The following is a 14,442-nucleotide window of genomic DNA, read 5'->3' on the forward strand; positions in this document are numbered from 1 at the left end:
GGGCACCCTCAACCGGTGAACCCGGGAGTTGACACTGCTCCAACACACCAGGGAATCAACCACCTCGGTGTTACCCAATGCGGTGGTTGTTCCATAACCCCTCAAGAAAAAACTCCAAAACACACCTGCGGGTATACACCGGCTATACCGCAGTACAAGTGTTCCAGTTTCCAAAAAGGGTTAACCCAGGCCTACGGGTCGCAAACATCACTTCGGACCGGGCCTGGCGGTACGGGAAGCACAGGGTCACCAGAGGAGGTCAAAAAACCACCCCCACAGGCCCCTCTTCGCCATGCGTGAGAGAGGAGCGAAAAATAATGGAGAACCAGCCCCTAAGCACACCGTACCTGGTATTCCCCGGCGGTCTCCCAACCAAGTACTAACCAGGACCAACCTGTGTAGCGGCCGAGATCCGACGAGATCGAGCGCGTACAGAATGGCATGGCTGTAAGCCATGACGACAGTGCTGAGTAAAAACATACCCAACCAGGGTCTCCATAGCGCTTAACCCTGTGACACCCAGACCGACCTGGCATTTTTCCCCCTGAAAAAAGCCCAAGTCCCTCAGGGTACCAGAACAGCAGATCTGCATCCCCGGCGGACAACGGGTTCAACCGATCTGGACCAGCGTGACCAGAACCAGTCCCGTGCCCTAACCACGCCGACATGCCTACTCCAGGAGAAGGGCAGATATGCGTGTTGATCTTAACATGAAAAGAAGGCGCCACCCAGACGTTCGGACGAACCGCGCCTGGTGGCCCACCCCAAGGGCGTGAGACCCCACTACATATGTTCAGATCCATCCCGTCATCATCCCCCAGACATGAACGAGAATCCGTCGACAACCCACCCAGGTCATGGGATGTGGTCGCCGGAAGAGGAAAAACCCCCATCTCAGTTGCTTTATAAAAACGCTGTTTCAACCACAAGCAACCAAGGCGTGCCAGTCAATCGCCTGTTTACAGCGAGCTAGCACTATACGTGCGTCGGGACACACCCCCATCAATGAACAGGCTATTTAGACCTGTCATTGAATCCCCAAGGCGCCCAGGGGAACGACAAGAGGGGTGTGACACTCCCTAACTCCAACACTTCTGGAATAGAAAGAAGGAAGCATCAACAGTATGTATCCCAGTCTACACAGCCGGGGTAAAAAATGTTCACATTTTTACATCCCACCACCCTCCCATAGGAAAGAGACGGGGATCCCCAGAGAGACTTCCCACGCGAGCTGTACAGATTGAAAAGAATATATTGCACCTTGAGCCATGTAAAAAACTGGTTTTAGGGCCTCCGGGGAAGAGGCACCGAACCCATACACACTCAATAAACGAATTGAATCGAATATACATACAATAGAAAAGGACCCTTCTAGAGGGTCCACTCACTTTGACAATCTGAGGAGGAAGGCTCTGTACTCTGATGGAGGCTTCCTCACATGGAAGAAGGAGTCCGAACTCACAGAAGGCCTGAGTAGGCGCTTGGTGAGGAGGAGCCCTGACCACCCCCCCTGAAAACAGATCCATCACATGGACCTGAACAGCACACGGAAGTCCTACCAACAGAGACGCGCACGGTGACGTACTCTATGGCGGGGGAATTCCTGCGGTGCACACGCCCAATATACCAGGCCGTGGGACCAGGAACTCCCTCCCCCCCCCCCCCCCCCCCCCCCCGTAACGTGCCGAACCGCCACGTGACGGGAACCTTGAAGGACAGGGGGTGTACCCCTGACCGACAGAACAATGGGGAGAGGAAAGGTTACCAGTTCACCCCTTTACGACCCCACACCCATGATACGACGTAACGACAAAAAGAGAATATGACACAGTCATAGTCAGCTCTATGAAGCGTTTCACAGCTCCACACAGCGCATGAGCTAACCTGCTATCTGATTTTTACTAAGGAAAAACACAGAATAGAGAAGGCTCTAAGAACCCCGGTCCAACATACACATGTGCTTCTGTGGCCAGTACAACCCAGTTGTAGGTCACATGACACACACAACCCATCATCACCTACAAAAAATGGCAAAAACACTCAACAGAGGAACGCCGTTTTTTTCACAATGAGAGAATACATCATTCTTGATTAGTATCGACCACAGGCCTTGCTAAGCACACATGACAGCAACCAAACCAATTTCCCTTTAGGAAATAAGTTTCTCCAGCAGATTTAGCACAACCTCAGCAATCAAGCTAAGAGTCACATCGTATCCCTACCACACAAAAGACACAATTAATGCACAACATGTCTGATAGGAGGTGATAAAGTCCCCAGGGAACCGGGGGGGGAAAACACAATCCTCCTATTTTACCCTCAATACGGCCAGTTAAAACAGGAAAACCTGTTAATGTGTGAACTCACTGTTCATTGTCATTACAGTCTGAGAAAGAACATTCTTTTACTCACTTGTCACCAAGCATAGCTTCATAGGTTAGTTGCCTTAGTAGTGAGTACACGGTACACATAAACACCATGATGTTTCTCACACAACAACCAGATCAATACATCACGATCTGCACGGAGAAGCTAACTGCCAGTGACAAAAACAGCTCACACACAACCCGCAACGTATCCCAAATGTATTGCAACAACACACGTTTTGGGAAAAAACACCGTTTATCCACAATACATTTAGCAAAGTAAAACCAGAAGACGTGTTATGAGGTCTGGCCAACCCCGTACCTACCCGGAACGCAGATCAGCGAAGTGCAGTCAAACTCACAAGACACCGTAGAACACAGCCGTCCTGTGTTGTTCGACCCGGGCAGCGTCGCCGCTCCACCAGTCGCTACAGTCCTCTTTGTTGACGCAATCCCCGTCTAGGCTCAGGTAGGGTCGACGAACATCCCCTGTCAAGGATGACGTCGTGGTCAAGAGTGTAAAACATGTTAAAATCAAAGCACGTTCAACAGAATAGCATCAAGCTAACGGCTGCTCCAACCGTTCGGGTGCTATTGCTTCCGCTCGCGAGACGCCGGTCTAACGACGCACGCGATCAGAAGCGAGCTCCCGGCGGCGCGCGAGAAGCGAAGCTACCCCGCGCCAGGCCACTGACCGGCTAACCGTAAGCTATGAACATGTAAACAATGACATAACACTCACCCAGACAGGCCGCCGTTCTGAACCCTCCTCACTTTTTAAGAGAAAAGAGAAAACAAGACGTCAACACCGCTTCACAACGGTGACATTACCACGTCCGGCGGAATCAGCACAGTACCAACTGGCCTGTATAGCTGACTTTGAACATGAATCTGCCGCTATCGCACATTACATGCACATATCCCCTCGTGAAGGAATACTCTCATTTGGATATGAAAGATGGGGTCTTAACACGGTGACAGAGAGAATCCACTCGTCCAGAACACACAGGGATCACCAGTGTCAATGGTCGCGGCCCACTAGTTAAAACTATAATGGTCGCCAGATCAAGGCCTTCTGTCGCCTAGGCGGCTAAACAAAGGACCCTAGCCTGGGGCCGGTTTCCATAAACTTTGTCAAGTAGCCCCCATAGCACTAACAGACAAGTGGAGCCCGCCAGCAAACACTACTCACCCAACCTGGAACGCACCGCTCCTCACAACAGCGGCATGTCCGACAGTTCAGCTGTGGCCTGACAGGTTTCACCCCAACAAACACAGCAAGGAACTGCAGTTGAGAAGCATGCAGCGGCGTGCTCCCAATACGAAAACCGGTGGAGGGTTTTTAGAATGATCATCATCTTCTAGACACTCCAGTACGAAGACAATATCGCCGTATTTTCTCGAAAATAGTGAGAGAGAAAATAAAGATATGATGTCAACGTATCCTTGTTTCCCAAGCTGTTCCTAATCCAATTTCTTCCATCATGGTGTCAAGTGTGGGGATCTACCGAGGCACCTCTTCCTTGTGGTGAAAGCGAGAAGGAGGAGAGCAGGTGACCACACACCTGCTTATGAAGGTAAGCTGATGAGGGGTGTGGTCAGACTAATACTGGTATTAGAGGTACATTTGTGGTTTATTCAGTACGCGTGCACGTACGCGAGATAGTGCAGTAGCGATGCCAAGCTAAGCCACTAACGATACAGAACTTCCTTGTGGGTGGTGACAACTTTTCTGAGCCAAGTAGTTTCCCATCATGTATGCGGTTGGCGTGTAGTCTTTTACCAACACACTTGCAGTTCCGCATTCGGGTTCCGCGATCTGATTGGCCACGCGTAAACCATGGCCACGCCCTCGCAAAGAAATCCCAGCTCGCTTCCTGAAATAATTCTCACAGTCTAGATCCCATTCATACGATTCTGAATTATGTTTTTTTTTTTAAATAATAGACCTAAAATGCTGATACTAAATTTACTTTGTCCTAAATAATGCACGTTATATATACGGCGCTCACGAGGTGCGATATACACATTATTGCAAATGTGAATCCCGCGGGATGTTTTTAATGAATGAAACCTATCGCTCGTTTGGCTCTGATTCCTTTCATATTCTCCGCTGTGGATGTTTAACGGAGCGCCTGGATTTTGTTTCATTCAAGCATAAATTGAAGTCTTCATGCATGGATTGTGGATATGAATTATGACGAATCTGAATATGTGGATTAAAATGTTTGAGGAGATGTGCTGTTTGATTTGATGACGTGGACGTGACTTGAGAAAATTAATGAGCAATTGCAAGCCTTTGACGTTTTGCATTTGAGAAAATGCATTTATCTGTTCAAGCACTGTTAGTGTTATCTGATGATGAACAAGAAGGTGATTAACATGACTGGTGTCACTGGTATAAGCCAAAAGTTAATCAATTCAATGCATGTATGGATGATGTCCGGAACAGATTAAAACCTGATTAATAGTGAAACTGTTAATAGCCTCCAAGCATCTCTGACACGTTATTTCGGGGGTCGAGCCTTGAAAACTTTGGGAACCATGTATTTATATATAAAGTACATGATACCTAAGCCGAGCGCATACAGTACAGATATCCTCATAAGTATCTATTAATTTGTATCAATTAGATACTCTTTGGGCTTGTTTGTATCTACTTATTCTGAACGAATTTAACTATAATGTGTATATCGCACCTCGCGAGCGCCGTATATATAACGTGCATTATTTAGGACAAAGTAAATTTAGTATCAGCATTTTAGGTCTATTATTTTACATTTCAAAAGCCCCCTCTAGAAGAACGAAGCACAAAGACATAATTCAGAATGGTATAATGGGATCTAGACTGTGAGAATAATTTCAGGAAGCGAGCTGGGATTTCTTTGCGAGGGCGTGGCCATGGTTTACGCGTGGCCAATCAGATCGTGGAACCTGAACGCGGAACTGCAAGAGTTACTACAGTTAACTACTGCTTTAAGGTGATGATCTGTACAAACTAAAATACTGAAATCTTGATGGATTTACAAAAGGTTTGGTTTATTACAAACGTTATTAACGTGGCTATGATTCTTGCTTGGAAGAATTTTTATTTAAAAAAGAATACTTTAATATGAAAGTCCATTATAAGTATGCAGTATGATAACTACATCTCTGATGTTTTAATTTTTTCACAAACCAAACGGTTGAAAATTGAGCACGCTATGGTTATTTCAATAGTACATGCACAATAGACATTCATGTTATGAGTGGGCATGCTACCCTGTAGCAAGATGGCCACCATGTGGCAACGTTGGTCTCCGTTGGCCAGCAGCGCCGGTGAGTCATCTAGTTTTTATATATATCTATGGTCAAAACTGTGCAGGCCTAGCTCATCTAAATAAAGCCATGATTGATCTGAAATTTGTGATTGAATGACTGATTGTGAGGATTCGGTGGTGGTGAGGACCCAATAGCAATCACAGGAACGAGGAAGAGACACAGGCAGAACACAACAGGATGTAGTTGAACAAAGGCTTTACTTGTATTTACACAAGGCTTAAACTACAAAACAAGAATAGTACCTCAGCATATGCTGGCAGATTACACGATACGAAAACCCGATAACAGGGTACAAACGTGGAGAGTACGGAAGGGTGCTGCGTGGAATCACAAACATTGATATGACAAGATAACGAACCGACAGGGGAGTAACAGGGAAGGACAGAATATATAGGGGGACTAATTACTAACAAGACACACCTGGACAGACACACAGGCTGACAAACAATGACACCAAATATATGACAGGACTGACTAACAATACATACAAAATACAAAAGACAACACACTAGACCAGGAAACAGAGTGGGTAACAAAGACAACACCACGGAGAATACATTGAACATTACAGACATAAAGAGGATACACACATGAACTGCCCATAACTGTGGCAGTAACGGGAGTAACGGGAAAAGTCCACTAGAGGGGGGTGCAGGGCAGGGTCTCTGAGGTGCAGGGCAGGATCCCTGAACTGGCGGGGGAACGAAGCCAGGCTGCTGGACAGGCGGATCCTGACACTGATAATGTAATCCTTGTAGTTTGATACCAATTTTATTTAATGAGTGTTTGTACCGTCCGTACTGTGGAAACCATTATGTGAAATTTTGAAAGTTTGTTTGTCTGTGTATGTATGTTTCCAATGCAGTTTTCACAGTGCTAAAGATGACATCACAGATTGAGATTTAATAAAGAACGTTTTATGCATCAGTCGAGACTCTGTCGTTTGGATCCAAGGGCTGCAACACAGTGTGAAATTATACATTATTTGGTATATCAGACAACGGTGTGCTTCCCAGAACCTTTTATTGTGAAGTGGCAAACTGGCAGGAAAGAGTTACGTTGCCCAGAAGCTAACAGGACTTTACCAGGTTAAAAGTAGTTTAACCTTTTATTTCCCCTTAAAGTTCCCTTAGGAGGATTTAGAGGTGCAAAAACCATTTGCCTGTCCATATTATTTGGTAATAATCTTGAACATTTTCATAAATATTTATATTTTTGCCACTTTCACCAACAGTGGACACGATAATAAAGTTTTGTTATTAGTCTAAAAATAAAATGGATCATTTATTGATCTACAAGTAATATACTCAAGCATTTTGCATTATGCTGATATATTCAAACAAATCTTTTTAAGCCTGGTACAATCTGGAGTCATGGTGTACTGTTGCACCTCTAGTGTGTGTCCTGAAACCACCCAAGGGGTTGATTGATGGGATCAGTCTTTGAAACTCCTTTAACCATCATTATTAACATCTCTAAGTCTGGCTCTCAAAACCTGAATAATTTAATGCTGTCTCCGTGGCTAATTCTCTACTGCAGTAAGAATTAGCACATGCCACATTTATAAGTATGGCTTAGAAGTGTATTTTCTTGTCCTTATTAAAACGTAGACAAAGAGAATAAACAAGTTCAAAAGATTAACAGTTTTATTAAAAGGTAATACATCAAAATACTGAAACGGCAAAGAAAAAAATATAACTTTTTTTTCCCTCTACATGTTTTCCCCATTTTGTACAAATCACAGTGGTTCAAAAATATTACAAAGGATTATTCAAAACATTTTTGCAATAGCAGCAAAACATTCCGATTGTTTATTTTCTTTAAAGCCCTTGATAGTACAGTATGTAAGTGTGGTGTGTGCTCCTTTTCAGTTTTATTAAACACATTAATACGAGCAGTAAATGTCAATAACACTCATATGAGTCAAAAAGAAAACAAAAGTGCATAATAATACTATACCTTATTAATCTCAATGAAAGGTTATACATCCAAGACTAATCACCCCATATCTCAGTTATAGTCAAACCAACATGTCATAGGCCACTCTCTGTGCAGACTACCCCCTCTATATAAGAGCTTAGTAGTAGTTGATGAAGTGTGTAGTACACTGGTGAGGGGAGGCGGGTGGACAGTGACCCCACATTACTATATATTTCAGTGGTAATTCGACTAGTAGGCAAGTATACTCTAAATACCCAGTGAAAGAGGCGAGTGTATACCGTGGCATGTATAATTGCGTATATCCTCAACTACACTACTAGAGCGTTGTAGATTTTGTATGGCAATAATACTATTGTGTGTGTGTGTGGGGGGGGGTCACCCATACTGACAATTAACTGACACGACTGTGCTGTAAATCATCTTGGATTTCATGTGTCTTCAGGAAAAACACGTCTTATGTTATAGTCTAAGCTCAAATCTGTATTAGTCAGAAGAGTGGTCCTCAGGTGTACTTCCTCCACTTATTACATTGAGGTTAGGCAGGACTGCGACACAGTAAATTCTAGCTATGTGGTTGTACGAGCAAAAAGGGAATATGTATTTAATTTGGCCCAAAGACAGAGAGAAAGCGAGAGGCAGAGAGTTTTTATTTTATTTTTATTATTCTTAACCGCTCAGGAAAACTTTCTGAATCTGATTAAGAAGAGATCATTAATTGTGTTAAAGAGAGTCATTTAACACAAATGGTGTAAAGTCTACCTGGTAGAAATGGCAGGCATCTGAAAGTGCTGAACACAAAAGATAAAATACATCAAATCTCTTGGTTCTCTTGGTCATTCCATAATTATTAGGTATCTGTAGCCTAGCTTTGGATAATGTAAGATGATTTGGGTGATTTTTTATCTACTTTTTCTCCCCATTTTCTATTTTTCTCCCATCCCAATTTCGTATTGTCCAATTCTACCCTCCCCTGTCTCGAACGTCGCTAGGCCATGCCTCCCACTGGTCGGCTTCAGTGAGGACAGAAGCCTTGCATCACGTGTCCCCTCCGGTACACGAGGAGGCAGCCTGTCGCATCTTTTCACCTGCACAGCGCGATCTCTCAGCGGCGAGGAGTAACGCGTGGGAGGCTCACGCTGCCCTCGTTGCTTCCTGATTCTGCTGTACAGGCGCACCAACTGACCTGTAGGAGTCGCTGTCCACAACGTCCGATCCCCACCCACCGGCTTTCCCACCCCCTAATACTGCCAATTGTATTAGTATGAACGACCAGCCAAGCCGGAAGCAACGCAGAGAGCTGGGCTCGAACCCAGCATCTCCTGCGTTAGTGGCGAGCGCCTTGCCCACTGTGCCACTTAGCCGCCCTGATTTGGGTGAAATATCGTAGGCCTACTAAGAACCCCATAGCTACTGGTGGCTTCGGACCTGGAGTATTAAGGAAACAATGGGTCAATCCACAGACCACAGGCACTAATATACGAGGAAGAAAACTGCTGTGTGTGTGTTTGCTTACATATGCCATTTTAACCTGAAACCAGAAGGCAGCAGTTTCAGTACTGTAAACCCTGGAAGAGCCAACAACATGATATCAAAGGCACAGGAGACACTGAAGACCAACAGCAGGGTGTACCGTCGGTTAGTAGGCCTTATGTTTATAAAACACACTCTGAACTTTGGGACAAGTCAGGGCTGCTGAAAAAGGAAACACTCTAAAGAGGCGATTACACTGCACATCAAGGTGCTGTGGAAGCAAAATAGTATGTAAAGGAAAAATAAGCCAAATCATAACCTGCCTCTGATGAAATCATTCTGTGGGTATGTGACTAAAAATCACATTGACCTGTAGGGGTCAGTGTATGACAAATGTTTAAGGCCAACAACTTGTTGTATAATGTACATCTCTCTCTATTATATACTGTACCCATCCTCCAACAGGTACATCCGATATGCCGGGTCCATTTCCTATATGTACACGTGTTTCAGGCCTGACTCAAGTATTCCACTTGGCCTCCAGCTATTTAGAACATCCTAAAATCATGTCCTATATCCTATGCCCAACACCTTGCAACCCCCCACACAAGGCTCAATCTAGTTTATGAACTGTAGCCAATAGACCATCATAAACGATAGCACTAGGAACATTTGTAACACTATAGAAGCAAGTTGTGTTCTTAAAAAATAGCTATTTAAATAGAAACACTTCCCTCTGTAACCTTAGCCTACTATTTAAATGTGTATCTTTAGTCATGTTAACATGAGCTGTGCACAACCAGTTACAAGTAAATGGTGCTGTGCATATAGCCATGTAGTATTTAGTGTGGATAGCTACTAACGTTTAATGCCAGTTAAGACACTAAACATGAAGCTCGACAATTCAGGTTATCCTCTCTGCGACTCGCCACTGATAAAGCTAGTAGAAAAGCCCAAAGACTTAAGTGGAAAAGCATCATGCTACAGAACATCAGGTTTTAAAACAACCTTTTTAAAGAAACAGTTCATGCCAAAGCACATGAAGGCAAAGTCATCGACAACTAAATAAAGGAAGAAGAAAGTGCATTGAAAGTCAAGAGAAGTCAAAGTCTAAATTACAATGCCAAAAAAAGTTAGGCCACCATGCAAATTAAACCACCTTCCAAAAGTGGCACACAGGCCAGCTAGTGCTCAATAAAAGCTTTTGCCTCACCCAGGTCAGTGATATTTAAGTCAATGTATTGGAATATACCTGCTGTGGCTGACTCTGAATCAGTTTAGAAGGTTTATATCTTTTTTTTATGAAAAAGACAGAAAATACACTAAGGCCATGTGAAAATCAGCTATGCTCTTCAGAGGATTATACTCAAGACCAATTGATTGTGTAAGGACCAGCTGCAGACCTAGAGATTCTTCAGAAGACGAGCAAGGCTTGGCTTTAAAAGCCCCTCACGAGTGGCTCCGATGAGGGGATAAGACCAGCGAGAGACCTGCCCCCCCTGGAAGAATGATGGCTGAGAGTGTGCATCATCGCAGACTGACTCAATCAGCCTTCTGTCTACTGTCTACTCTCGAACATGTCAACCTCTGCAGAACCTGTCTGCACGTGCAAACTAGCCCAGTCTACACTGTACTTTACCATCACTGAAATCTAAATCCAGCCTACACTGTACTTTACCATCACTGAAATCTAAATCCAGCCTACACTGTACTTTACCATCACTGAAATCTAAATCTAGCCTACACTATACTTTACAGTCACTGAAATAGTTTTTAGTTCTCAACAGCATTTGTGCATCTTTAAGGTTTAAGCGGTTTAATGTTTAAGCGGACCGTTATTAAGACTAATCTAATGGCTGACACCCCCCATGGGGAAATGAAAAGAGGACATGGAAGTCCATCAAAATCGTCCCCTATATGTCCCCCTCTTCAATCTTACTTTCGAATGCTGTGCATTGGGATGTTTCACATATACCCAAATTCTGATTCTAAATTGAATTATGGATGTTGAACATAATGTTCTTTTCTATCTTTTTTAAGAAAAAAAGATTCCGCTCAATTTTAACTTGGGTCCCGTGAGATCCTCTCTCGCTTCTATTTCAGTAGCTGTTGATTACTTTATGGCTGCTGATGAAAAATGGCACAACGTGCCGCATGATGTCTCACGCTATCCATCAACCTCCCTAAGACACCTGGGTGAAGCTTGGGGAGGGGGGCGGGTGTCATAATCGACAAATAGAACAAGGTGCTAATAGACTCATCGCCAGGAAGTCTTGTTTTCACATTCAATCCCAAAGCCCACAGATATCAGCAACCTAAAGGTAAAAGGAGGTTAGATGGTCTAGTTAGTTTTAGGTTTAGCTTTTAACACATTCTCCGATGTATGCATTACATGAAATATCATAAGGGTGCAGCTGCTTTGAATGCCAAGGAGTTATATATAGTTAGTATATATAGTTATATATATAGTTATATATATATATATATATCAAACTCCTTGGCATTCAAAGCAGAAACCTAAATAAAGCAGCCAAATAATAAAGAAAGCAAGTAAAATATTTGGTCTAAAATGCAGTTAAAACTATGAACAACATATATACATTCTGAAATCAATGACCGATTTTGAAAGGTTTGATAGAACCCTACCCACTATGAGACTTTCAAGAATAATAATAACAAACAAAAAAAAAATACAATGAATTAAAAGGTTTAACAAAGTAAACCCTGGAAGGGTTAAATAATGCGTATGCATCGTAACTGAGCGTAATAACGTCTGTGAGACATGTGAATGCTCTTCACAGGTCAACACTACACCACTGGACAGACACCTCAAAAGAACACTAGTGTGAGTGTGTGTGTGTGTGTGTGTGTGTGTGTGTGTGTGTGTGTGTGTGTGTGTGTGTGTGTGTGTGTGTGTGTGTGTGTGCATGTTCACATAGACTGTGACCTAAGCACCATTTTAAGTTCCAGCAAGAGGAGTGGAAGGCAATGTCCTGCAGTGAGACTTTTCACCTGCAGTGAGACTTTTCACCTGCAGTGAGACTTTTCACCTGCAGTGAGACTTTTCACCTGCAGTGAGACTTTTCACCTGCAGTGAGACTTTTCACCTGCAGTGAGACTTTTCACCTGCAGTGAGACTTTTCACCACCCGACACCTCAGACCTGCTGAACCAGCATCATGAGGATACAAACACTGCTCCTTTTCATTCCAGCCACTTTCTCTCCTCTCATCAATTGTCCGTCATTAAGAGAGAAAGGAGGGTGTATATATATAATATATATATATATTACAAAAAAAAAAGGATCACAGCTTTGGTTTTCAGGTAAAATCATACTGTTACAAAGCGCACTAGTAATTCTATACATGTGCTTTGCTGTCTTTCAACACTCTGTGAGGACGATAAAAAGGTTACTGATTTTAGTTTTTGTGTAAAAAAAACCAGGCATTTTTTTTGTTGCCCTGGTGTCATGGGTCGATGCTGGGGTCCTGAGCGCGGTGCGGTGCCACCCCCTGGGATCATGTTTGGGGACGCGGGTTGTAAAGGCAGGGTGGTTGAGGGGCTTCAACACAACCTAGTGGGCAAGTCACGGCAATTATGAATACATCTGCTGAATACTGCAGTCATTATTCTGTGGCAGTGGTATCAAACAAAGAGAATAGCCCTCTTGACTCCTGACGTTGAGTGTTTACTATGAACGTGTCTGAAGGGGAGGGAGTGAGTGAGTGAGCGAGTGAGTGAGTGAGTGAGTGAGTGAGTGAGTGAGTGAGTGAGTGAGTGAGTGAGTGCACGTATTTGGGGGGTTGAGGGATGCTGGTGTCAGGCGAGCAGTGGACACTGACGGCCATCAAACTAAAATCACTTGCTCCGTGACGAGACTGCGGAAGGGAGGGGACAGTAGACGGTGCGACGGCTGGATTCCAACCTCCAGAAAGTGGAGCTTCATCGCCTGCACTGGTGTTGGAAGGTTGCATCCCGCATACAGAACAAGGAATGTGGGGGTTATGGACAGGCATTAAGTGGTAACGTTAGTCAAAAGAGTCCGCAAGCCACACCTGCCGCCGGCAGCGACACTGTGGCCCTCGTTGCGGTCTCGGACATTTCCTGCGAGCGGCGACACTTCCTTTCCCTGACGAGTCTGTTAGACGGCGTTACATAAGAATAAAACAAAAAAAGGTAGTGTGCAGTGATCCAAGGCTGGTTTTCTTTAGTGGAGGGTGGTGTGGAGTCTCAGCTGGCTTTTAGATGGCCACAGCTGTGTGTGTGTGTGTGTGTGTGTGTGTGTGTGTGTGTGTGTGTGTGTGTGTTGTGTGTTGTGTGTTGTGTGTTGTGTGTTGTGTGTTGTGTGTGTGTGTGTGTGTGTGTGTGTGTGTGTGTGTGTGTGTGTGTGTGTGTGTGTGTGTGTGTGTGTGTGTGTGTGAGCTAACAGTCAGTGTTAGACGTGAAGGCAGAAGTCATCACCTGTCCCTGCAAATGGAGTCGCAGTGGTTTGTGGAATAGTCACTAAGGTCAACGTGAAGGAGAGAGAGAGAGAGAGAGAGAGAGAGGGAGAGAGAGAGAGAGATAGAGAGACAGACAGACAGACAGACAGACAGAGACACAGCCCTTGGTCCTAGTCCAGTCACTCTTAGGCTGGGACATGATGAGTGCTGGTGGAAGGCTGGAGCTCTGGTGGAAGGACAAAGGGGTACTGGGCTGTCGGAAGCCCTGGTATGATGAGGGGGTCTGGGGAGCACCGAAGCACTCCACCTGGCCTCTCCTGAAGTGGAGGGGCGGGGTATCACTATCACACTCACATACACACATCCAACACACACACAGACATTCAGGCATTGCAGGACTGAGGGGCAGCTCTCTCATCGTGGAGGGCTCAAAGCCAACCTCCTCGCTGTGTTTGTCTTGTGTGTCTTTAGGAGACGTGCGGCGAGGAGGACGGGTGCTTCCAGAAACACCAGCCCCTCTTGGTGTGCTGCTTGCGGAGGATCTCCTCCTCGCGCTCCCTCTCCTTCTGAGAGCGCAGGTAGCGGTCTTCCTCTTTCAGGAACCAGACGGGAGGCCATCGCTGCTTCTCAAAGTGTCTCTGGTTCTCTGCAGTGGGGGAGGAGGGAAAGACGGTTTAATCACTGAGTGTTATGGGTGGGGGACATATTGATCGTGATACTTTGCACCACGCTATTTCCTGATTTTCGTATAGTTGTGTTCTGTCAGTTGATGTACTTGAAAAATTTAAAGATGGCCACTTTTATGCAGTCTGAAGGGTCTGGAATAATCATTTAGATTGATGGCTTTACTCCCACTTAAAGCTTTTTATTTTCCTAAGGGATGTTACTTTTCCATATAGTCAA

At 44.6% G+C, this 14,442-nt stretch overlaps 1 protein-coding gene across 4 annotated transcripts in view; it reads right to left on the reverse strand.

Annotated features, from left to right (window-relative positions):
* Positions 1-7,315: 7,315 nt before the first annotated feature.
* The window catches only part of rhobtb4 (Rho related BTB domain containing 4), a 163,934-nt gene continuing 156,807 nt past the window's right edge, over positions 7,316-14,442 (reverse strand). For 3 of the 4 annotated variants that reach the window (XM_084331268.1, XM_084331269.1, XM_084331270.1), the window contains one exon: positions 7,316-14,185. In XM_084331268.1, the coding sequence (XP_084187394.1) occupies positions 14,007-14,185 (179 nt within the window). In that variant the 3' untranslated portion in view covers positions 7,316-14,006. The remainder of the gene's footprint in view (positions 14,186-14,442) is intronic. The other variant, XR_014620613.1, reaches the window with a different exon arrangement.

The sequence above is a fragment of the Notolepis coatsorum genome, assembly GCF_963971535.1.
Source record: "Notolepis coatsorum genome assembly, chromosome: 1".
Lineage (NCBI taxonomy): Eukaryota > Metazoa > Chordata > Actinopteri > Aulopiformes > Paralepididae > Notolepis > Notolepis coatsorum.